At 48.8% G+C, this 25,171-nt stretch overlaps 1 protein-coding gene across 3 annotated transcripts in view; it reads left to right on the forward strand.

Annotated features, from left to right (window-relative positions):
- ALPK3 (alpha kinase 3) overlaps positions 1-25,171 on the forward strand; it is a 33,329-nt gene that overhangs the window by 2,520 nt on the left and 5,638 nt on the right. Inside the window, exons 2-6 of one of the 3 annotated variants that reach the window (XM_042022807.1) lie at positions 7,878-7,916; positions 11,117-11,238; positions 17,766-17,883; positions 19,100-20,123; positions 23,213-25,049. In XM_042022807.1, the coding sequence (XP_041878741.1) occupies positions 7,878-7,916; positions 11,117-11,238; positions 17,766-17,883; positions 19,100-20,123; positions 23,213-25,049 (3,140 nt within the window). Of the gene's footprint in view, positions 1-1,004; positions 7,609-7,877; positions 7,917-11,116; positions 11,239-17,765; positions 17,884-19,099; positions 20,124-23,212; positions 25,050-25,171 lie in introns of those variants that run through there. The other 2 variants (XM_042022809.1, XM_042022808.1) reach the window with 2 other exon arrangements.

The following is a 25,171-nucleotide window of genomic DNA, read 5'->3' on the forward strand; positions in this document are numbered from 1 at the left end:
CAGGATTTTTGGAAACTGTTGTCTAAGATGCAGGGCAAGGGCTTGAATGAAGTGGGGCTTTTTATGTTGTAATTAAATAATGTATCATAACAATTCTGGAAGGCAAGTGAGTGGAATAGCAAGGAGACTTTCAGAAAACAATTATGAGTGTAATTAAATCCAGGAACATCTGGAGAGCTTGCCTAGGAGAACTTGAAAAGCACGATGAGCAACATGCAGAACAGCAGATAACACTGAGCAGCTCTCTTTAACACAGAATGGATTTGGATTTGCTGGGTTTGAAGCTAACAAAGGCAATGGGACAAGTGATGCAGAACAGGATTGCTGTGGGAGGCTGCTCTGGTGGTTAGAAAACAAAAATGGATATTCCAATCCGAAGAAAATGTGGTGGTTTTCTCAGGTTTCTCTCTTTCTGTCTTTATATGTCTATATAGAATATGTTTAACCAAAATATTTGCCTGTTCTCTTCACCACTTCTTAAAGCAATAGAAAGTGTAGTAACATGGTAGAGATACATGAAGACATGGAAAAATCTTCAAGAAAAGAAACTGAGGTTGGAAATCCCTGCTTCTGGGGTGACTTATGAACACATTCTGCTCTGGGGTTCCAGCACAGCAATGGAGCTGTTGGAACAAGTCCAGAGGAGGCACCAAGGTTGTCAGAGGGATGGAGCACCTCTGCTGTTAGGAAAGGCTGGAACTGTTCATCCTGGAGAAGCTTTTGGGTAACCTAATTGTGGCCTTCCAGTACCTGAAGGCAGCCTAAAAGAAGGATGGAGAGAGACTCTTTACAAGGGCCTGGAGTGACAGGACAAGAGGGAGCGGCTTCAAACTGCCAGAGGGCAGGGTTAGTTGGGCTATTAGGATGAAATTCTTCCCTGTGAGGGTGGTGAGGCCCTGGCACAGGTTGTCCAGAGAAGCTGTGGTTGCCCCATGCCTGGAAGAGTTCCAGGCCAGGTTGGATGGGGTTTGGAGCAACCTGGGCTAGTGGAAGGTGTCTCTGCCCGTGGCAGAGGGATGGAATGAGATGAGCTTTAAGGTCCCTTCCAACCCAAACCATTCTGTGATTCTATGTTAAGGGCAGTTTGGATGGTCTTACTTGGTCTCCCTAATCCTGTCAAAGGAAAGGGTTGTCATGTAAATTGAAGGATATGAATTGGGTAACCAGAACATGATGTTTTTGGGTTTTAACTTGTAGAATTTTCCAGAGGTGGTGCTAAGGGGGCCAAAAGAATAGAGATGTTGAAAATGGCCATAGAGAGAACATCATCCTTTTATTAAACAGAGCATTCAGGGTATTTACTTTTTGTGCCCTCAGGAACTAGTCTTTTGGAAGGATTTTCCCTATGAGCAAACAGCTCAGTGTCTTTCCTTTGCTGGTCTTTTAGCCTACCTGATACTGGACAGTGTGAGGAACAGCTTTTGGCCACAGTGACTTGCCTTCTGCTCTGGCTGCTGACTGGATTTTTTTTTTATTTTGGAGTAGCTGTTTTGTTGTGTTTTTTTTTTTAAACAAACCTCTTATGTCTCAAAGCACTTGCCTATAATTAGTTCACAAAGTGAGAGGAGGAGCTCTCAGTCCTGTCCAGGGTCTGCCTTAGCTGCATTCATGGGCCACAGCTCTCAAGACATCTTTTTAGGTGTCCTTTTTGTAAGAACTAGTGAGTCTGGAGAGTGTATTGTGCAGAGAGATGCAATTTTGTATAAAATCTTCATCTGAGTGCTAGGCAAACCTCTCTGCTGGAAGTGATCAGCACCTCTTACCTCATGCAGGTGTCTGCTCCTAAGTCTTGTTAGAGCATTGCTTCCTTGCTCAAATATCTTTCTACTGTCACGGCTGCATCATATGCAGATATTTATAGAGTGTAGTGACATTGCCTCTGATCTTTTCTTGGATGACTGCTCGGGGTGGCAGTTGAGCTCAGGAGAGGGCCTTGCCACTTGTCTCTTCTGGCTGGAAGCCATTCCCGATGTTGTCCCTCTTGCTTTGCACATAATATCAAATGAAGGAGAAAGATCTGTTGCTATAATCAAGTGTGCTGGAAACTCAGGAGCACCTGGTTCCTGAAAAGCAGGTTTAGTTCAGACGAGTTCCCTGTTTAGCAGCTGGGCATCTGTAATGTCTGACAGTGATGCCTGAGATGGCCACCTAAAAACAGAGACTAGACAAGGGTAAGGGAACAAAGGTAGGTATTTATTTGAAGGGCCTTCAAGGTACACCCCGCGGAGTCAAGAGGCAACTCCCAAGATGGACCCCAGGTCACGAGTTCTTCACACTTTTATAAGTTTGGTCCATTTGCATATCAGGATCAATTCTTCAATTACAACCCCAGTTAATGATGTAACTACCCCAAGTTTACCCTCCTCTTCAGAGGCCTTAGTTTACATATTTTGGAGCCTGGGACAATCTAGGTGTGCTTGGAGAGTAAACCTAGAGTGTCTTGTTATGTCTGCCTGGCGTAAGAGAACAGTAGCTAACAGGCCACAAGAAACTTCAGAGTTACACACTAGGCAGTACAGTATTTGAAAAATATAAAAGTTAAAACCTAAGGCATCAATGGGACTTTGCTTTTGGCGAGGAGTGGTGTAACCCCCTGGTCAGATTCCAGCTAAGGCACCTGAGAGCACTCAGTCAGTTTGATTTGTGGGATGGAAGTGTCCCAAACTCTGGAAGGAGGGACAGCCAGTACCCACTGGAAAGGCAAAGTTAAAGGCGTCAATGACTCATCTCCACACCCTGTGACCTGTAGGACAGAGGTGTCTGTTTCCCATTGCTATAACTACCTGCATAGTGTGGTGTCTGGTTTGAGTGGGGCTTCTTGGCAGTTGTGCACTCTGAATAACAATCCCCAACAATTCCAAAGGGAGATTTTTCAGTTCCCTTTCCATAGCCTCCTGTCCATATGTCCATTTCCCCTAGAAGGCCAAGCAGAGCTGAGTGTGTAGGCTGATGAGCCAATGCCCTTCAGGGCCACTGTTAAAGTACAGAGTATATCACATGTGAGAACTGTGCTTGTCTCTGGAAACCTCATAAAAAGAGATGTTTCCCAGGCCAGAGATACCATTGCGTGGAGGGGAGAGTGTGGTCATCTCCAAACAAGGCACCTCTCATGCCACAGCAGAGGCAGTTTCCAGGAGATGGAATTAAAGCCTGCTCTACCCTTGCTCTCTTCCGATGAGGGGAAGAAGGTCTTGAGTGAATGAAGTTGTTATCTCTCACTGACTCAGTCTCACACTTCACAGCATTGCCTGGTCCCAAGAAGAGGAAGATGGAAGGGCTGTTACAGGCAATTTTATTTTCTTTTTTTTTGGTTTTCTATGTGTAGTGAGCTGCCAGGAGGGTGTCACCTTTCTTGGGCATCTCATTGTCCAATATTTACTTTGCTTTTTTTTGCCATTTCTCACTCCTTGATGTCTTTCTAAGTTTAACTCGGGCCATAGAGGCAGCAATAATTCCAAGTTAAAATACACAAATCTGAGCCATCTTCAGAGCATTACAGAGGCTGATACAGGAATGTGTAACTTAATTGATTGTTTTCCACCTTCTCTGTTAATGAAATCTAGCCCTGAATTGTTATACCCAAGTCCATGTTTTTCTCAGCAAACAGTAAATTACCTGCAGAAAAAATTGCAATATTTCTGCATCTCTGACACCGATTCGGTCTGTGACCTTGACAAGCAAAGACTCAATACATCTGTTTTCCAGTCAGTGAAATAATAATGTGTCTTGTACAGCAACATAACACTCGGAGCTGCTTTATCACGGGCCTGCTGATAGCTCCTGCCATGGTGTATGAACACCAGCACACTCGTTCTGTGTGTGCAGGGAGTGCTTGATAAGGAGCGGGACACATGGCAGGAAAGCAGCCGTGAGCACAACCGTGCATACATGAAAGCCTCAGTATTGGCTTTTAAATGTTGAAAAGGGTTCACTGCTGACAGCTGAGGCGGGTTTCGGAGTGGCTTGTATTTGTCTCAAGCAGTATTAACCTTGGAGGCAGACAAGTTTATAGGAAACCTTATACTTGGAAGTCTGCATGTCCAAAACATGCCCAATAATGTGGCGGATCAGAGAGCCAGTGAGGAGGAGTGTCTGTAGGGAATTGCCAGTCCCTCTGTCCAGCTCCTGGGATGGACAGGCTGCCCGGCTCTCCGGGCAGTGCTGATTCCCTCAAAACATAACTTGGAATTGTCAGGTTTGCTGTCATAGACATATTTTGCTGTTTTTATCCTTCACTGGACAGCTTGTGTAGGTCAGTTTTCATGCTGTGGAAGAGTACTGAGGAATATTGATCACTGCTGCAGCTCAAGCAGCTCGAGTCCAGGTGCTTGTCTATATGAGGATGGAGCCACTGTTAAGCCTATTTTAGGGTCTCCTGAGCTCTTGTTCACTTCCATGTGAGGAATGAACTGGAATGAGAAAGATTTCTTTATCTCAGGGTAAAGAAATACCAAAAGAGAGTAATTTCATGGAGTGATTGCAGGAGAGGATTGGAAAAGGTGCCAGACTGAAAATCTATGTTTTTCAAGCAGTTAACTTTTCAGTGCCAGTGGGGTGATGTACCAGCCCAGACCATCAACTTGAGTGGTTAAAAAAAGTGAGTGGTGTTGACAGTTCTGCATCCTGCCCTTGCAAGACTGAAATTCAGCAAGTGCATGAAAAACGGGGAAGGCTGTCTTCACTTCCAAAGAAAATTATGAGTAGTTGAAGGGCTAAAACCTTTAAGAGGATGATAAACAGCCAAAGGAGTTTGAAAGCACATGATAAAATGAAATTTAATGAAGAACTGAGACTGGTAGAGGGGATGTGGTAGAAACGTATAATGCTATGGTCCAGCACTTAAGAACAGTTCTGTATTTTCAGAAATAGCTTATAAAATGCTGAGCTTCTCTTCATGAATGGGAAGGAGGCTTCATCCCATGGGTGCTGGACATGCCTGGGGCAGACCTTTTTGAAGTCCACTTTTCCAATAGAAGGAAAAGTTCTACTTGAGCCCTTGATTCACTACTTTAGACGTGTTCCTCAGGATAACACAAGCATTTGCCTTTATCCAGTAACTGTAATGGCCCTGAGCTTGCTCGAGGGAGACACATCCATTGCTGATGCTGCATTTCATTAGCAGAGCCTTGTGCTGTGTGTGCTAGTAAGTCCCTGAGGAGCCTGGGGCACAGACAGCCCGGTCCCAGGAGAGTCAGACCAGGCACGCTGGAGCATCTGGTGCCCTGCTCAGGAGTCCCCTGTTTCCAGCAGGGTAGATTGGGTTCTGATGTAGCTGTGCTGTCGCAGCTCTACATGGATATGCTGGAATGTAATTGAAGTGAAGCGCCAGCTGCCTGCAGGCGGGGTTGTGCTGGCTGTAGCCTCCACAATTTGATCGTGCTCTCTGGGGCTTAAATCTCTAGTCTGAAAAGCAAATTTAGCATATTGAGGTTAAACTTCAGTTAATACATGATGGTCTTTTTCTTCTGATAATATCAAGGCTCCTCAAGAGACCCTCAGTTCAGTGTTCAGCACTGTCTCAGGATGTGCAGTGAATAAAGCCCGTGTTGTCTTAATACTGGGGATTAAAAAAAAAGCGTTGTCAGTGCTTACTGTTTGATCACATCCATGAGCACAAGGGGTTCATGGCACAGGCAACCTTTGTTCTGCCTCTTGCTATTTTCTTTACATCCAAGCCAAGACACATCCCTATTTGTCTTATGCAAGAAATCATGATTAAAACCACACTACTGCCTACACTAGCATTCTAGCCAGCAAGGATTTTGGGAACTTCCCTCAAGAAGGTCTTTAGTATTCCTGGAGGGTAAAAAGATGCTTTTCCCTTGCAGTGATAAGAAAAATGTTTTGAGACAAGTTAAACCTGTGAGTTGTGCTTCCAGACAGAGAGCTGCCTGGGCTAAGCCCAGAGCACAGGGATACAGCTGCCCCTGGGATCAGCCCAAGGGATAGAACCACCCCAGGGATACAGCTGCCACTTGGGGTGGTTGTGCTTGGGAGGAGTGTGGGGAGGAGGAACCTGGATCCCCAGGAGGCCAGGACAGGGTGAGAGCAGCACGAGGTGCAGTTTGAGCTCTGGAAGCTCTGAGGGTGTCTGACAGTGTTGAGGACAAGGTGAGGTGCTGGTCAGTAAGGCAGATAATGCAAAGCTGTGCCAGAAAGGGCATGGAGCTCACAGGGATGTTGCAGGAGGACACAGCTCAAAGGACACAGCTTCTCTGTCTGGCTTCTCCCATGGACCAGCACAGCATATGAAAGATGGATCAGGTGAGTGAGTGATCCTCAGCCTTTTACTGTGAGCATTTGATTTTCCCATCTGGATCCCACCCAGCCTGCATATCCTTTGGCTGCATGACCAGCAGTTGGCGCTGGGAACGGACCAGGATCGTGTGGCGGGGGGTGAAGAGGGTGAAGCTGCTGCCAAAAGGCCAGGTGCCACCCATGTTCGTTGGGTTAAAGCTGCTCCTGAGCAACAGTCCTAAACTTCTGCTGTCTTTGCTTTCCTGAAGGAGAAGAGTCAGTGAGCCCTTCAGGTTTTTCTTCTTGATGGAAATTTTTTGTGGAAAGTGTCAGGACTTCAAGCTGAACTACTTTTTTCGTTATTATTCACGTGGAGGTTCTGCCTCCACAGGTGGAATGTACAGTTGGCAGGAGCAGTTTTCAGAATCTCTCTGTGGTCATTTTTAGAGCAAGAGTCGGAGTCTTGCTGGCTTCCACATCACTGGGACTCACATGTTTGGGGTAGGAGACCTGAAGAGGTGCACCTTCAGGTGGACTTACATGTGGTTCTTTCTGCTGTCTTCTGTAGCACCATTCTAGAGCACTGAAGTTTGGTGGTTCACTGGTCTTCAGAACAGAGGCTGAGAAGGTTTGATCTGTCAGCATCTCTGGATGTGGTAGTCTGGCTTGGTGCATCCCAGAGGGGGTGCCTACGCTGCAGTCACTTCCAAGGCTATATGGTGAGGTTGTTGCATAGGCATAACATGCACCTCAGTGCACTTAAACCACTGAGCTTACATGCTGCTGACTAGCTTGTCCCTGTTAGTTGTAGACTTTTGATTGCCACGTGGGTGAGCTCAAGGCTTGAGGAACTGTTCCTGACTGCAGGTCAATGCACAGAGGTTGTTTCCTACAGCCTGCAAGGGGCTGCTGCCACAGTCCAGCAGTGTGGCCCTTTGGCTAGGGCATGAGTCCCTGAAGACACTCCTTTGGGAGAGCTGGTGACCACTGGTAAGTAGCTCATCCAGATGTCTTGTGCAGGACTTGTGTGTTTGATTTCATTCCCTGAATTGGTTAATGCTACTACATGTTCCTGAAAAGAAAGCAAAACCTGTAGATTCTTGTAAAGTCTACTTCTGTTATTTTATTTTGATGTTTTGCCAGACCTTAGTGATTTGGTTGGAAGGCAATGTGTAGTGATCAGAGAGTTTTCAGCTTCTCCCAGGGGCTGTCCTTGGAAACACAGAGGGCACCCAGCTCAGGCCACCTGCTTGCCAGCAGAGAATTGGGATGGTCTCGTCCATACTCCCGCCTGCGTTTAACCAGACGTCTCCCGTGGTGGAGTTGCCTGCTTTGAGCACAATGCTGCGGATGGTGCATGGAAGGCTCAAGGTGCTGCTTCTTGGAAACCTACTTGTATAAATGTCCTGACACTGATTCTGTGCGGTTAACGACCATTTCAGTTTTACAGCCTTCGATTTCAATTCACGGTGTGGCTTGCTCGTCCTGGCAGGCAGCCTAAGGCAGCTGTACCTTCTTTTAATAGGAACTCTGACCTCTGCAAAACGGCTCATCATTAATATGTCTCTGTAACGGTTTGTTTATTTCAGCTCCTTTCCATGCTTTTCTCTCTAATGGTTTTTATGCTGTTTTTTGCTTAGCTTATCAAGCAGCAGATTCTCTCCCTCCAGTTTAGGAAGGTAAAACTACATTGCATTAAACTGCTCTGACCAAACACTTTCCTGAATCTGTCTGCACACAATTAACCTGTAATGCTTTGGTACTAATTAATTAATCAGTCGAGAGCCCTGAAGTGATCTAACAGCCTCATTTTGCATGATTTGATCTGTAATACTTGCTTGAACTGCAGAAAGAAAAGTGAATGTTCATCATAATTCCTGTATTAAGGTGCAAGAAATATTCCTCTTTCTTGGCCAAAGGATGGGTGTTCAGCTACTTCTTTATATTAAAGCGAGACTTCCATACAGAGACATTAAAAATTGGATGTGACTGCCCTGAGACATCCAGAGAAAAAATTTTCTTCCCCCCTACCATGGTTGTGAGGATCCTCTTTCACTTGGACTCTGCCCCAAAATGACTTGTACAGCTGTACTTTGCCTTTGGCAAAAGAACACATTTGGAAATCAGTTGGCATTTCTGGTTTGCTGGAGTGGCAGGTGGAAGAATGACTGTGGAGGGAAAGGCCTCTCCGGAACACCTCTATAGCTCTGGGATTTCTAACCAAAAAGTCAGAAAAAGAAAATCATGACAAGAAGAATATACTTCTCAAATCTCCTTTTCCAGCAGGCTTTTGTATGGAAATCCCTCTTTAATTGGAAAGGCTACTGAATTGCTGGGGGTCTCTTCTAGGCTCCAGGGCTTTTTCTGCCCCAAAGATGCAGCTCCAGGAAGGCCCAGAGAAAAAGTGGGTAGTGCTTTATGTCCAGTTCCTTGAATACTCTGAATTACTGGTTTAGAAAGCAATTTGAATTGGACAAGCCTCCTTGCAGCTGGAGTGAGTCAGCTGAGAGCCCCACAGTGCCAGAGCCTTCAAATCCTGCTGTGACCAACACACTAGTTTCTTTGAAAGACTCAGTAGACCTTCCAGGCTTCCTGCCAAGTGTCATTAGGCAAGTCTCTGATTCATCTGCCAAGCCTGTGGAACCCCCAGCTTCTGACCACAGCTGCTGTCCAAAGCCATTCAGTAGCCTTTGGTATATGTATTTCACCTGGTTGTGGGATTTGCACTGAGTGGACCAGACTTATTCCTGGTGCTGCCTGCTGGTGCTGGTGGCGTGGTGCTGGGATTAAACTGGGTCCCGAGTGTCACTATGTGTGTGTGCATCACTTGATTATAGGATCCTGATCCGGTTTCCCTCCTGCTGGGATATGAAATGTTGGTTGATGCTTGGGAAATTCCTTTATGTGGATCTGAAAGGCATTTACTGGTATGAGGTGGGGGATCTGTATTGAAGGGAGCATCAAAACCCTACCAGTAACCGCCTTGTACTGGATTGTCTGCCTTGCTCCATGGAAATGGGCATTTTTTTCCTGGGATTGGAGTTTGGAAAGGTTGCTCTGATTTGAAACAGCTTTTGACTCCCACAGCCCTTTCCTGGCCCCACAGTTGAGTGAAGAGTTGCTTGCCAGGGCCAGTGTCCTAGTAACCATTGATTTCCACAGAAAAGAGTCTGAGCTGTGGAATCTGGTTTTTTTACCCCATCCCACACATGTGTTTGGATACAGACCATGTTTTTAACCCTCATCCAGTAGATGAATCGGGTTTGCAACATCCTGAGCTTCCCCTGTCCTGACCCTCATCCAGCACAGGGTGCCTGGGAGCTGGGTGAGGTTCCTGCTGCATCCCAGGGGGTTGTTACTCAGGGATTCATCTCCCTGCATCTCTTACAAACCCATTCTAGCAAGAAGCCAGAGGGAAAATAATGACACTGCCGCCTCCAGGTAAGTTTTCAGGGTGGATGGAACAGGCAGTCACTGTGGCTGGAGCTCTCCTGACACCTTCAGCCATGCATGCTTAGTCCCTGTCAGTGCACCTACCCTTGCTGGGTCATGCTAAATGTGGGGTTTTTTGGTTTGCCCTGAACCAGTTTGCTTCCTTAGCAGGTAGAGCATTAGTGGCAGCAGCACCAGCATCCTGCCTGCAAGCTGGGGCTGCTTGTGAGGCTGGGGTCCTCCTCATGGAACCCCCACCATATACTCTGAGCCCTTCTGCTCGTGGTGGAGCTTTGTCAGGAGTGGTTTGGGCATTTGTTCCATCCCTTGCATGTTTCTGGAAGCTGATCACTTGTTTAAGGAATGTCTTTCACTGCTGAAAATTATATAAATGAGCTGCCAGCTACCAGTTCTCTTGCAATATTTGCTGTTTCTCCCAATGTCCTTGCACTTGAGACCTTGGGGTCCCCTCTCCTATTGTAAATGTGTAGTGTTTTAATTGCAGAGGGAAAAATGAAATAAGAAGCTCTTCCCTTCCAAGAGCCTCAGCATTATCTGAAGGAAAAGCCAATTTGGGATTAAATTTTTTCCCTTTATTTAAGAAAGCCCAGATTTTCTGGGACCTTTCTCAGTGATGCTGCAGCAGGGTTGGCAGTGCTGGATGAACATGGTGATTTATTGCACTCATTGGACAGTGCTGAAATACCTGGAGAATCCATGGTCCACTTTTGAGCATTATAGATTGCACTGTTAGGACAGTGCTGGCTTTTTGGGTGTCCCAGCATGAACTTTGAGGTCAGAGCCTGAACTCCTGGAGTAGGGAGTGTGAGTGCTTACCTTCATCAGTGAGGAGCTAAACAGGGAATTCCCAGCTAGCTCCTGAGCTCAGAAAGCTGCTAGCCAGACTCAGGTCTTCCTCAGTGAGCTGTCCCATGGCTGGCAGCTTTTCTTCATTCTAAGAGGGCTGCTGCATTCAGGAGACATGTTCGATTCCCACTTGACCTGAAATGACACAAATTCTTCACAAATAAAGAAAAATCCCAGTGAACAGAAGAACTCTTGAAACATTTATGGTTCAGAACTGGGAATTGACTTTGTTAGATGGGGCTCTAAGTTTGCTGGCTGGCCAAAGAGATGTTTTGGTATAATCCAGAGCTAAAATGGGTCTTCATTAATCCAGTGGGTCAACATTCATTGCCCTGATAGCCATAGGGGCTAAGACAAAGGGAATGGCTCCTGAATGACACTTTAAATTGACATTCATCTTGGGAGGGAGAAATCAGTCAAATGCCCTCTCACTGGACTGGACTTGTGAGCAAGTGTAGGGATGATGGGAGGGAAGAGGGCATGGACAACAACAACACAGGCTGCTGAGATGAGACACGAGGTGGACCCTTTGGTTTTTCTGGTGCTTTTATCTCTAAGAAATGCTTCTTGAATCTTCCAGGAGCACCTTCTGCGCAATCATTTCTCAGCTGACGGAGGAAACACAGCCACTATTTGAAACCACTATCAAATCCCGTGCTGTGTCCGAGGACTCTGATGCTAGATTCACGTGCATAGTGACAGGTAACAGTGTCTTCAGTGAATAACGTGGTCCTGCCTCACCTGCTGGACTTATGCCAGTTAAACTGTCCAGCAAGTGATAACAAGGACAACAAGCCCACTGTTGTCAGAATGCCAAGTAGAGGTTCAACAATTGCATGATGATTTTAGCTTTAATTTAAGGGAGGGGGGAAACACCTGGGAGTGTAAAGACATAAAGGCATAAGCTAACATCTCAAACAAGGCAAATGAAAGACCTGAAAGTGGGATATGCTGGTTGCTGCTTGGACCAGCTACGTTTTATTGTCCTAATCTCTGCTTCTCTAATCCTGGACTCCATAACTCAGGAATGTGCAGTCTTGAAGAGGCTGTCATGGTGGAACCAACTCTGTCTTTGCTGGCTGTAGATGGTTAGAGCACAGCTACATTTGTATCAGTGATAAACTTCTGTGTCTGTCAACATCTGAAATAAAAGCTGGTCACTGCCCAATGAGCTAAAATCTCCCCTTGGGAAGGACGGTGTTAGGTCAAGAAGAAGAGGAGGAGGAAGAGGCCAAAAGAGAGGGCTGGTGCTAAGGCATTGTGGTGATGTGGCATGGCAGCACATTGGTATAGAGGCAAGTAGCTCCTTTGCTGATGAGATTTTGTTCTTTATATATGGAGACTAAAATCTCTTCTCTCAATGTACTTGTTAACAACTCCATGATCCTTCCTGACCTCACTAGTATTAATTACTTCCAACAGGTTACTCAGTGAGAGACATGAAACAAGTTTGTAAGTTTTGGAAGGAGGAGAGTATATCCAGTGAGCCTCTTAGGCACAAGGGCCAAAGCTTTCCTAAGGAAATCTTTGGTTTGCTATTAGAAACAGGCTGGAAACGAAGCACAGCCTCAGTCCTTCCGAGAGCTGCCAGCTATGAATTCTTGGATTTTCTCTTCTGGATTCCCTTGTTCTGAAGGCTGACCACCTGAACTTGCAGGGGTACAATTGATGTATTGATTTTATTGAGGCTTAACTTCAGCACACCCCTTCTTGCTGCTTCTAGGGCCAAAGGGGGCTGCTGGGAGGTGCCTCCAAACCACTCTATTTGGGGAGTCATTAGAAGGGCTCTTCCCAGTTTAAGTTTTTTGAAAGCAAAAGCTTGACATGTTGTGCAGTACCATGGAGCGCACCATTCTGCAAGTGTCAGAGGTGAGAAAATGTTTAGGTATTTTGGGAAATCCAGAGCAATAGTCCTGGCTTCTTTCACTGGCTTAAGTCTTCACCAGTTGCAGAAGGTTGATGGTTCCTTCTAACAAATTCCGTCTCTTGCTGGTGTGCTGCACCAGGCAGAAAACTTGACCTGATACTGGCCTCATTTTCTGCTCAAGTGAAGGAAATTGTCAATGAGTCTCTTTCAGCATGTGTCACAGTATTTTTGTGCTTGGTAACTAGGTTGGGGGACGTCTCTATGCACTTAGAAACTTCCATGGAATTGTTTTTAAAATCAGCCTTGGTCTGCCTTTGCCAGATGGGCATCTCCCACATGTGGTCCTATGGACTGCTTTAGGAGCTCAGGATCTCTTTGGGAGAGAGGAGCAGGAGGTGGAAAGCATACTCTGACTGCAGAGTCTGGGTGGTAGTTCAGTTATCTCACCCTGCCATGATGTTTGTGTTCAACTGGGAGGCATTGCTGGGGGCAAGGAAACGGCAGTGACATCCCTGGCCAGTGACCAGAGTGGAACCAGTTCAGTCCCAGCACTGTGGCTGGAGTCCAGGGACACTTGGGTGGAGGCAAAGGGCAGACAGTCACCTGCTCCTGTTGTGACGGTCAAGCCACAAATATGGATACATGACCTACAATAGCATCTTACTTTTTTTTTTTGGCTACTTCTTGTCCAGTAATGAGAGTTACAGGCTAGTCCCACATCTGGGAATACTTGGACTAGGGCTTGCTGGGCCTGTCCTAGGAACACAGAAAGATGCAAGCGTTTGAAGAACCAATCTCCAGAATGTGCTGAGTGGTGCAGGCAGGGAAAAAGCAGGTCAGGCAGAGGCAGATTCCTGTGTGTGGAGGCACAAACCTTCCTTTCCTCCTGATGCCTAGTTCAGCCTGCTACTGGTGTCCCTTCTATGTCTGATTTGACTTTTTTGGGTCAAATCCTGCATCAGTTATTAGATGTTTTCTTTTTTCAGACAAAATTAGTTTCATCCTTTGTTCTCTAAGAGATGTGAAAAAGGGAACAAGAACATCTCCATTTACTGTGCAGCTTCATCCCACATCTCTGCACCAAGTGCTTTCCTTCGTGGGCCTGTCTGGACTTCAGGATCTCAAGGGTCATCACAGCTCATTCCCAGTGAGTGGATATTGGGCTTCTCTCTTCAGAGTTGCCCTTTGTGGAGGTGCTGCCACAAGGATTTTCCAGCTTTTTAGTCACTTCTGTATAGCATTGGCTGGGAAGGAGAGATGTCAGCTGATGAAATGGGGGGAGTTGGATGAAGGGGCCTAGGTCTCTGGCTGCTTGTTAGGGAATGAGTCCAGCCAGGACAGGTGATGGCTGCATCTAGCCAAGACCACTGTATGTCAGCACCAGCCCACTGTTGTACAGCTGCCTCTTCAGTGCTGTTTCAGCCCTCCTTAGCCACGTTCAACCCCTCTGATCTGGCTTCCCAAATCATCAGCTCAAGAGCTTGATCCCATCCCTGCCTCCATGGTTTTATTGCAGAGTACAGTGTGCAAAGGGGAAGGAGTTGGGGTAGGGTGAGTAGACAGTCACATGCTTAGTGGATGCAGTTTTTAATAAGGTTAAAGGAGTTTAACTTGCTGCATTGGTGGTGACCCTCTGAGCGAAGTGTTTGAAGGATGAGACTGAGGTGCTTGGATGAAGAATGTCTGGAGACATGCAAGGGCTGTGAGAGGGGTTTGGGGATGGGGTAGTGACTACAAGAGCAGAGAGTAGGCTGCTGGGAGATGAGGAGGTTTGGCTTTGGGGCCAAGGACAAAGGAAGGATGGTGGATGAGCGCTGCTCACAGTGGCATGGGGAGCTGCTGCTCTTAGTATCTGTCCCTCCTGTCAGTATTGCTAGAAGCTTCCTTGTCCTTGTGTGCTGGAGGGGTTTAAATCCATGAAGCCAGGAAGGGTAAGATCTTGCCATGAATTGTATTCCCAAGACTCTTGAAGCCCCTACTCCATGTAGCTTGTGTAGAGCAGAAACTGTGGAGATTGTTTAATGTTCTAAATTCTTACCACCTTCCCAAGTTTCAGAAGACTAACTCCCTCTCCTTCCCTGCCCCCAAAAAAATAAAAAAAGAAGAAAGTGACTTGATATAGTTTCTCTGGGTGATTTTGGATAGGTATATTGAGAACTATTTTAGATGCAGTCACCAAGCTTTGAAGACTTCTCAGATTTTAACACTTTTCAGAAAAAATGTTTGATCTAAACCTGGCAATCTCCATGAAAAAAAAAAATCCTTGCTCTGAAAAGTCTTCAGGATCCTGTGGTGGCTGGCCATCACACTGGAGAAATGCTGCTGGAAGACACACTTCCCAAAAAGCTTTTGCTGGGCCCGAAGATAAGGAGTGGATGCCTTCCCTCCTCCCAGGAGCGCCCGGCACCACTCTGTCTGCAGCTGCGGCGCTCTGGCTGGGGGCTGCAGGGGCCCAGCTGCCAGCAAATCCCTCTTGGCACCAGCTGTACGGGGGGGCTGCAGCAGTGGAAGGTTTGGAAGGACGTGTGGCTGCTCAGGGTGTCTCCTGCTATGGGTGGCCAGCCGGTGCCTGCAGCATGGCAATGCCCTCGGTTCCACTTCATCCCACTGGACAAGCTGCGGATGCTGTGCCTGCAGGGGATGTGCTGGGAGTGATGCCTGACCCCTCTTTCACCCCCTCAGCAGCCCAAAGATGGATGTCAGCAGCATCAGCACCAGCTCCCCTCCCCATGCCGGGGAGACTTGTCCCTGCACAGGCGTCTTTCCATCCCCTGCTTGGCTCTAATTACAGTCCCTGGGGAGGGGTGGATGGTGTTTGGACAGGCAGCTGGGGCCACTGTCCCTGTGTGGGAGGTGGGAAGCCTTTCAGCATCCACCTGCCTGCAGACTTCCAGCCAGCACTTGCCTGCAGCTCCCTTTGGCTGCAGGCTGGAGCATGCAGTGGGAGCTGGTCCTGGCATTGGGCTTGCGTGGCGGTAGCTGCTCAGAGGGAGCAGGCAGCCTCAAGGACAGAAGTGCTACAGGTCAAAGGGAGTTTAAGCATAGCAGGAAGGCACTGCACAGCTATGGAAATTGCAGCTCTTTCCGGCAGATGTCAGCTGGGAATGGAAATCAGCTGTGGAGGCCACGGGGGGACATCGCAGGGTTTCTCAGAAACTGTCCGCTGACAGTTCCCTGAATGAAGGGCTGTGATTGCTGTTTCTTAGGGTGTCAGGAAAATCCACCTGCCAGCTCCCTGCAGGATGGACCATGGGGGCCTCCTGAAGGTCTTGCTTGCAGAACAGCCCTTGGGAAGGGTTGGATTGCTCTGGGCACAGTGTGAGCTGTGTATGGAAATTGTTGTGTTCGTCATCCCTGGAGCAGAAAGAATTCACCACAGGCTCATTCAGCCCAGGGTCCTGCTTCCAAGTACAGGCGATAGTTAATATTTTATGAAAAATATAAGCAGCAGCATCAATCCCTGATGATCCCGTCACTGGGATGCTCTCAGGGCGTTCTCCAGTTCCCAGTTTAGGGCTCATTTTGTTCAGCCACAACTACCTGAGGGCTTTGCATGTCTCTAGGAACCTGTTTGGGAGGTCAGAACAACAGCAAGGAACAGGCCGTGGCAAGAGTGGGGCAGAGGGGGAGGACAGAAAGCCTTGCAGGAAGGGTGTTGGGAGAAAGTCATGGCTTGGCTTCCTACAGAAGAGGAGAAACGAGACACTACCCAACAGAAAGCCAAAGCTGCTGATGGCAGCAGTGGGAGGGGATTGAAGCAGCAAAGCATGTGGGAGGTGTACGGAGAGCGAGGGTGGAGAGGGGGGATGCTGGGGCAGTGTAGAGCAAGAGACCTTAGAGGGGGAGGAAGAATAGAGTAAAATCCAGTCTGTGAGGTGTCTGCTGTGGGGATGGATGCTGCTCATAGAGGAGAACAGGAAAGAAAAGCTTCTGAGACTTACCTTCCCAGGTCTGTCTGGTCTCAGTGGACTAAATCCCTTGAGGAGCCAGAGGACACTGAGGAGCCACCACAAGCAAGGGGTGAGCAGGGGAGCCAAAGCAGTACAGGAGATTTGGCATATGCTGCTTTTCTGGGCAAAGGCATGTTGGATTGGCCAAAACCTGGGTGAATTCATGCTGATGAGTCTGCTTCTGGACTCTCAGTCCGGCTCTAGGACCTTCATGAGAGCAGGAGTAAGCTGGGCTCAGGCATTGCTATGGGCTGACAACACCTTTGGCTGGTGCAAGGAGGACATTTGAGGTCCTGGTTAGCCTTCAAACCTGTGGTTTGGTAGCTGGGGTCCAGAGTGCACCTTTTCCCTGCCTTCTCATTACTCCAGAGTCATTGGGTTGGGACACTTTGGATATTCCTGGAAAGCCCTCATCAGCCCCATGTCTGGGATTTCCATGGGAGCTGACCCTTGCTACATTCTGGGGTGCTGTGGGTGATCCTTGGGGTCAGGTAGAGTTGAGGAGCATGCCAGACTGCTTCCTTCGGCCACACAGAAAGCCTGCAGGGACATTTGCAGCAGATAAGCTTCAGGTGTCTGCACTGGGGCTTCAAACAGCTGCTGAGCATATCGACTACAGCCAGGGCATGATGTGATCATTGAAACTTTCATCCCATGCCCTGGGGGTCAGCTTGGCTGGGCAGTGAGCCCTGAGTGAAGTGCAGGAACCCCTGCTGGCTGCATGAAAACTGCTCTTAATCCGAGCTAGAGCTGCTGTCAGTGGGCAGTGTAGGCTGTGGCTAGCGCTGGTCCATGGGGGACCTACATGCTGATCCAACACCTCTGCCAGTGGTGGGGTACATGGCTGCATGCCCAGCTTCCCAGCCAGCCAGTCACACACATCATGATGTCATTCTACTGAAAAGGCAGGTGACATCTGTTGTCAAGTGACATTTGTAGGACACTGAGCTGACTGTGATGCAATCAAGGTTGTTTCTGTTCAATGGAAAGTTTCAGATCAGCTTACAGGCTGTGACACTGTGTGAAATGCTGAGAGCTCCGTGGAGGGGTGAGTGCCCGTTCTCCAACCATAGCCTTGGCCTCATCAAAACATCTCTCTTCACATAAAAGTGACGGCATGCTCACCTTCTCCCAGCCAGTGTTACAGGAGACGAGCGTGTGATCCACTCCTCTCTGTTCAGGAATGAAGTGCTGGGATTTTTTTCTCAAAAATAGCGCTATTCCTAGGAGTGATAAAAGTCTGAGATAAGCCCATTAAGTTTCCACTGTTTCTGTTGTGCAATTTAGGAATGTGGTGAGCCCAGAATAGCATCTATCCTGGTGTACCAGATTGTTTTGCTGCTGATACCATGCTGGCTGTGCTCCTGTGTGGAATGTTTCACTCTCTGATATACCCTCCGTGTCCTCCCCAGGGTATCCACAGCCAGAGGTGACGTGGTACAAGGATGATGAGGAGATGGATCGCTATTGTGGCTTACCTAAGTACGAGATATTCCGCCACGGAAACCGCCACACCCTGCAGCTCTACAAGTGAGTAAAGGAGCTGGAGAGTGGCTTCCTTTGGTGATGGGAGCTCTGAGTGTGTTCTCAGTGGCTGGATAAGCTGTCAACAGTGATGTGGCGACAGTACTTGGCTGGCCCCGTCTGCTCCCCACTGTGAGTTCACAGCTGGCCCTTCCCCTCCAGTTGTGGCTCCCCAATCACACCAGTATGAGATCCATTACTGCATCCAGCGATAGCTGCCATGCTGGAAGCAAGAGGAAGGGAAGGAGAAATCCCTCCCTCTGGAGCCTTCCAGTGCTGAGCATTAGGGCTGACAAAGGTGAGCAAGGAGAAAGCACTATCTGCCTCCAAGATGATGGGTCAGGGAATCAGGTAGAAACAGTAGGATTGTCCTAAGCAAGGAAGGGGCTGCAGCCATGGCCCAGGTGGGCCTTTCCTAACTGTCATCATGGAAAGGGCTGCTTTGGCCCTGACTAATGAATCTAAGGGCCTCCTTCATCCAGCCCTGACTACCAACTTCTTTTAAATTTGAGCAAGGACTGTGTTTCTGGAGAGCCAGGCACACCTTGTCCCCAGCAGGCAGAGACCTGTCGCACCTTGAGTCCTGGATTTGGGATGTCACACAGGTGTGGCACTGACTGAAAATGCAGAATATCAGTGTTGCTGATAGTCCTGCCATCCTTGTGCATCTAGCCTGAGCTTTTCTGCTCCCTCAGCTGTGCTCCAGGTGTCCATCAGAGTCTGGCTCACCTCTTGCAGGAGGGATCTCCGTGGGTCAGGTGTCCTCAAGGGGTGACAGCAGGGTTACAGGCAGGTGCTTGTGCTGGTGCCTGTGACATGGGGTGGGAAGACTTTGGTGGTGTGGTAGGGTAGAGGAAGAGCAAGAATGCCATGTGGGCTGTGTAGAGCTGAGAGAAAAAGATCCTGCAGAGGACTGTGACCAAGAACAGCTGAGAAGCCTGGTGCTGCCTGTTGCTCCTCCATCACAGCCCTCATACCAGAGTTACAGCCCTGGCTGGAGCCAGAACAAATTTAACATCAAACTTGCTTGTCTGTTAGTGCGGAGAGCAGGCAGAGCCAGGGACGGAGGCCAGCCCAAGGCCTCCAGATGTTCTGTGGGCACCTTAGGGGCTACATCTTCTGGACTCTCCGGAGCAAGAAGTGGGAGAGCATGCATGCTTGTGTGTCCAGTGGACATCCTGGGGAGGATGGGTAGGTCTCACACACAGCTTTTGATTTCCAGGTGCCGAGAAGAGGATGCAGGCATTTACCAGGCCTCAGCTAGAAATAACAAAGGCATTGTGTCCTGCTCTGGTGTGCTGGAAGTGGGAACCATGACGGAGTTCAAAATCCATCAGAAGTGGTTTGACAAAATCAAGAGAAAAGCTGAAGAAAAGCTGCAAGAGATAGAACAGGGCAAGAAACGAGGAAAAGAAAATGTGGAAGTGGAGAAGTTGCAAGGAATGAGCCCTGAACGGCTCCAGAGGAAGCGGAGGCTGGCTAGAGATCAGAATCTCCGGTCAGGAGACTCTTCATGGGAGAAGGAAGATGCAGCAAAAGTGCACGTCGCTGATTCACAGTCCAGGTTACACAAGGATATTGCAAAGGAGACAAAGGAGCAGCCACTCAATGCAGTGCCAGGCTTCCCAAACAAACTGGTGGCACCTCTGAAAGCAGAGGTGACCACCAATGGAGATGCCACTTTGGAAAGTGGGGAGGAGAATGGGAACAACTTTCTCACATACATCTACGAGACTGTGGAGGACCTGGCAACTAAGCCAGGGGCGAAAGACTCTGCAGCTAAAAAGAAAAAGAAGGTGGAGGCCCCTTCAGCAGCAAAGCAGGAAGTTTCTAAGCGAGAAGAAAGTGGGAGAGACAGGGCCAATCCGTCTTCAAATCCCAGGTTTGCTCCTCCTGTCCCCTTACGCAGGAATGCACGTTTGAGGGCAGCAAGTGATCAAGAAGTGGAAACCAGTCCAAAGCTCAAAGAGCCTGGGAAAGCTGTGAAACAGGACACTAAAACCAATGATGATGTGTACTTCTCTTTAAAGGACATGTATTTTGATAAGCAAGTGAAGCCAGCAGCAGGGAAGAAGGAGGTGGGAGCCAAAGACAAGGCCGGGAGCGAGGCTGCCCTGTGGCCTGTGGAAGTCAGCAGACAGACAGAGGATGCTCCATTGTCCTCTGAGGTGTTGGAGGCAAAACCTGTGCTGTCCGAGGGCCAGAGAGGCCAGCAGCAAGAACAGAAGTTGGAGGGAAACAAAGAGGTAACTAGGAGAGACAACAGCCAACACAGGGGTGGCAACAAGAAAATATCTGTTCTGCGCATTTGTATTGTGGCACTGGGCCTGGTAGGCTGCCTGTACCCACGGGATCTGCTGCCGAGGCTCTGCAGGTCTCCACTGGTGAAAGCACCCCGGAGAAGGGCTTTCTGGATTTGGTGAGCCCAGACAGCAGAGCTTCCACCCCATTTCCAAACAAATGTCAGCTGAGGTGGTGAGAGGTGTAAGTTGGGGCCATTCGAGCAGCTGGTCTCAGTGGCCTGGGGCTCTCCAGTTTAATCGGCAGGCTGACCTCATTCGAAATGTTTTCAGATCAGGTCGGCAGGGAGCACTGAATTGGTATTTATAGCTGGGCTGGGTGCCTTGTGATGGCATCTGTTCAGTTTAGCAAGGGAACTTCAGTTAATGAACCCCCTGGGCAGATGAGTTTGGGGTGCTAGGTCCCATGTGACCCTCGGGGCCTCGAGTTTTGTTTACAGTGCAACATGTATACAGTAGGTCTGGACTATTTTTTGGCTCATCCCTGTCGGAAAAACTCTGTTGGGAGACTCATTGTGGTGGTGATGAAGTGCCAGGGTACAGCACCTGCTCCTGACCCTCAGAGCATCTTTTAGTCAACCACTATTTTTGTCGCCTAACCTGAAGTATTTGCCGTAAAAATATTAGCCTGGAAGCTACCAGACTATTTTCCCCCCATTTTTCTTTAATGACCCTTTCTGTCATAAAAGGTTCCCTGAGTCCAGTTTGCAGGTGCTGTCAGGATTTGGAGTTTGGGCTGTGGTAGGTGCTCACTTCCAGCACAGACAAGGCTCCAGGTGCAGCACCTCTTGCTTGGTAGGTAGTGCACATATTTCAGAATGTGGAAAAATCCACAATGCATAAGGGACTGACCGGTGCTCCAGTGGAAAAAAAAAAACCAAACCTTTCTTCCTCTTTTAAATTTCTTTAGCCATAGGTGAGTGCAGCTTGCTGGTAAGAACCTGCTGTGTTGGGCAGTGCACACCTGGGTTCTGGCCTTGCTGCTGCACAGTGCCATGAGCTTGTCTTCAACCTGACCCACCAGCATCACATACTGCTGCAGAAATTATTGCTGTTCAGGCCAGCCCATGGCAAAGCCATTTGTTTCTCCCCTGTCTGCTCATTTTAACACCCCTCGCTCTCAAAAACGATGGAAAAATGCTGGTGGGCAGCAGCCAGGCTTGGGCTGTCATCCCTGAGCCTTTGACAGTACATCAAGGTTTTTTTCTCTTTAAAAACCCCACTCACAGAGGGAAACCTGTGACTTGTCAGCTGGTGTGCCTTTGAGGAGACAAAAGGGAATGCTTCTGATTTGAATTTGAATGCTTCAGCTTGTTGGTGCTGCTGGGGAAAGTCCTCAAGCTTTTGTGAGAGCAAATAAGCTGGTTTAAAGCATTTAAAGCCGATTCCAGGCATGTTTCAGGGTATTTTCAACTCCCAGGACAGGCGTTACTTGTCCTTTTCTTTTTTATTCTTTCTCTTTTAAACAATACAGGTCATAGCGTGAGTGTTTTCCTAGGCTTGGGACATCGATGGGCCTTATGCTCAGGACTTCTCTTCTGAGCTGGATTTATCTGTAGCAAAAGGCCAGACTGTAGCCAGGCTCTGAACATCCTCCTCTACAAGAGCAGAGAAGAAACTAGATTCGCATGGTGATCACTCTTGCCTCAATTTTAAACTGATGATTTTATTATACTTCTTGAATTTTGTGGGTAGGAATGGCCTCTAATGGTGCTTCCCCCACCCCAGCCCTTCAATACTCTTGTTGCCTTAACAATTGGAAAGGGAGTTTGGACAAGGACCTGGAGTAACAGGACAAGGGGGAATGGCTTTCCACTGTCAGACAGCAGGGTTAGATGAGATATTGGGAAGAAATTCTTGGCTGTGAGGGTGGTGAGGCCCTGGCACAGATTGCCCAGAGAAGCTGTGGCTCCCCCATCCCAGGAAGTGTTCCACGCCAGGTTGGACAGGTCTTGGAGCAGCCTGGTCTAGTGAAAGTTGTCCCTGCCCATGGCAGGGATTGGAATGAGATGGGCTTTAAGGTTCCTTCCAACCCAAACCATTCTATGTTTCCTTTATTTGCTTGGAGAAGGGCTGAGAGACTGGTCTTACCTTTCCTCTTTTCCCCAAGCTACCAAATGAAGCAAAAGCAGCACAAAAAAGAGCCACAGCCCTCCTTTCCCATGCCCTTCATTCTGGTGGGCTTAAAACTCAAGTCAGGGACCTCAGGAGAAAATCCTTAGCAGCAGATCCTCCAGGGTGGAAGGGGGACCCATTGTGTGCATGCCCTGTCCCCGTGCCATTGTCCTGGTGATACTTGCAGAGCATCAGCCGGGCAGAGCGTGTACCACGGTATCGCTGCCTCCCCTGCAGAAACAGACCATGCCCCTTGGCTGGAGGATCTCGGCAGCTCTCCTCAGGATGAAGCTTGGCCGTCGCAGCAGGCAGCTTGCTGACACGTCTGCTGGGTGCAGCTGCAGTCGGAAACATTTGAGCTTCCCGAACGTCAGAGAAGCAGAATGGCTGAATAGTGCTGATAACGTCATGGTGTACAGTTTCACTATAAATCATTTGGGCAGCCTCATCCTGATAGTGTGTGACATGCTGATTGCCCCGTCTCGCAGTGGAGATAGGGGAGCACTGAGTCTTTAAAAACATCAGAGAAATTATACAAGGTCTCAGCAATGGCTGGTGAAAATGGGAAAGTTTTGCTCCTTGGGAAGATGCTGAGTCAGAGGATATTGGATTAAAAGCTGAATTATTTAGAAAGGTAGATCTCTTGCCTCTGTACACCACAAGGGTGTTGAAATGCAGAAGGGTTGGAGCTGATTAAAAGAAGAAAGATTTTGTGCAGCCTGACAAGTGGGACCCACTCCTGTGGGATGATGGTGAAGCCAGAAGACCCTGGATGACAGAGTAGCACTGGTATCAGGGTAATTCTCATGATTCAAGAAGAAGTTGGGCAGTGCCATATGGTACAGGTGGACCACAAGTATGACGCACAGACCTGGGCAGTAACATGATGCTAATTTTCTTTTTTTTTTTTTTTTAACTAGGTTGCAGCAAGAGTGGGACAGTTTCCTGGTGACCTAAAGCATCCAGTGTCCAGTCCAACCAAAGAGACCAGTCAGCAAGGCAGTAAGGTAGAGGAGGTCAGGAAAGAAGTGCCTGTTTGCCAGGAGACCAGGGGGGCTGTGGAAAGGACAAATCCTCGGTTTAGGCCTCAGGAGCCACCAAAGCCACCAGCACCTTCTCCAGACCATGTGCAGTCTGGCAAGGAGCACCCACCCCCCAGGAAACAGGCAGAAAGACATTCCCATGCTCTTGAGGGCAGAGAGACTCAGCAAGGACTGTTAAATCAAGAGGACAAAAGCCAAGGTGGGGAAGAGTCATTGCTAACAAATTTGAGTCCTCCAGAACCTGGAGAAAACACTCCTCTTGAACAAATCCCGTGTCAGACAGTCGAGGATGGGAAGAGCAAAGAGGCAGGAGCAGAGTTGTCTGGGAGCCATCCTGATGTGAGGACAGCAGGAAGTGATGGAGCAGAGCCATATCGTGGGACTGTGCCCAGGGAGGCAGGAGGGATACCTTTGGGCCATCAGAACACTGAAATGGCAGCTCCTGCTTCAGTTCCTCTTGCCAAGGAAGAGCTGCCTCCTGCTCCTCCAGTGAGGCCATCAGTGGGTCGGGAGGCACTGCAGGTAGCTCATGGCACCCCAGGGATGGAGGCCACTGCAGGAGAGGTCCTGTCTGGAGCCCAGCTGCTGCCTCCTGCGAGTGGAGAAACAGAAATCACAAAAACAGATGGATCTGCCCCACGGGAGATGTTTTCAGCCATCATGTTAGAGGAGGAGAATGCCAAACCAGTGCCCGTGGGACCTCAGGGGAAGGAGGGAGGACTCCTGACAGCCACAGCTCCATGCCAGGAACCAGCAGCATCGTCAGGGACTTGGGAAGGAGTCTCTGAGGTTCAGCCACAGGTACCACTGGTCCTGCCTGGCTCTGAGAGATCTCAGGAGATGTCTTTTGAGGAGAAAATGCAGCACAAAAACCTGGTTTCCTCCTTAAAGAACTACCTGCTACTACTTCTAAAAATGTCAGATAGCAGTAAGGATGCCACAAAAGGAGACATTGACTCGGGGGACAAGGAGCAGCCAAATGCAGGTGAAGGCATAATCCCAGAGATAGGCATTGCTGGCCTTAGCCCTCGCACCTCAAGGAAAGTTTTGGAAAAAGTACAAAACAACCAGCTCTTTCAGACAGCAGAGAACTTGCCTCTGACCCCCAGGACATCCAGACGGATCACAGGCATGATTAACGAGGAATTTGTTACCAGCAAGGAGATGCTGGCTGGCAGGCCTGTGCCACCGAAGAGACGCGCCTGGGGGGCTCCTGAGGCCGAGGGGCCGCCTCCACTCTCAGTGCCCTCCATTGTGGTGGGCAGCATGCCCACAGCAGGAGTGGCTCCTCATCTTTCTGATTCGCCTCCAGTGAGCTCTGAAGAGAGCCCTGCTGACCCTCTCGCAGTACTACCTTGTGCCACACCAGAAGAGCTCGCTCTGGGGGCCCGGCGCAAAATATACCTGCCAAAACCCAAACAGGTGGGGGTGGAAGAGGAGGCAACCCCGGAGAGCCTGGAGCACACAAGAAGTCCGACTGTTTCACCACGGCAATCCAGGAAGAATGCACCCCTTTTGCATTCTCCTGCCCTGGCTCCATCTTCTCCCTCAGAGCAGTGCTCTCCAACCCTCATGAGGAAGATGGCCACGCTGGAGGTTCCTAAGCTGTACGAGGAGCCTGCAGGTGACACCAGTGGTGACCAGGAGGTCCCTGGAGATGCTAAGCCAGAAGCACAGCCAGCAGAGTCTCAGAAAACAAATAACCCATTTAAAGGTGAGGGAAGAGAGAATCCCCACAAAGCACATTCCCTTGTTGCCTACAAAGGGAGCCAGTGATAGTCAGCTGGGGCCACATGAGTTTTGTGCATTTGCAGGGTTTTCAGCATCAGCCTTTGG

This window comes from Corvus kubaryi, unplaced genomic scaffold, assembly GCF_017639235.1.
Source record: "Corvus kubaryi isolate FWS band 111438036 unplaced genomic scaffold, C.kubaryi_AGA036_p1.0 37220, whole genome shotgun sequence".
NCBI lineage: Eukaryota > Metazoa > Chordata > Aves > Passeriformes > Corvidae > Corvus > Corvus kubaryi.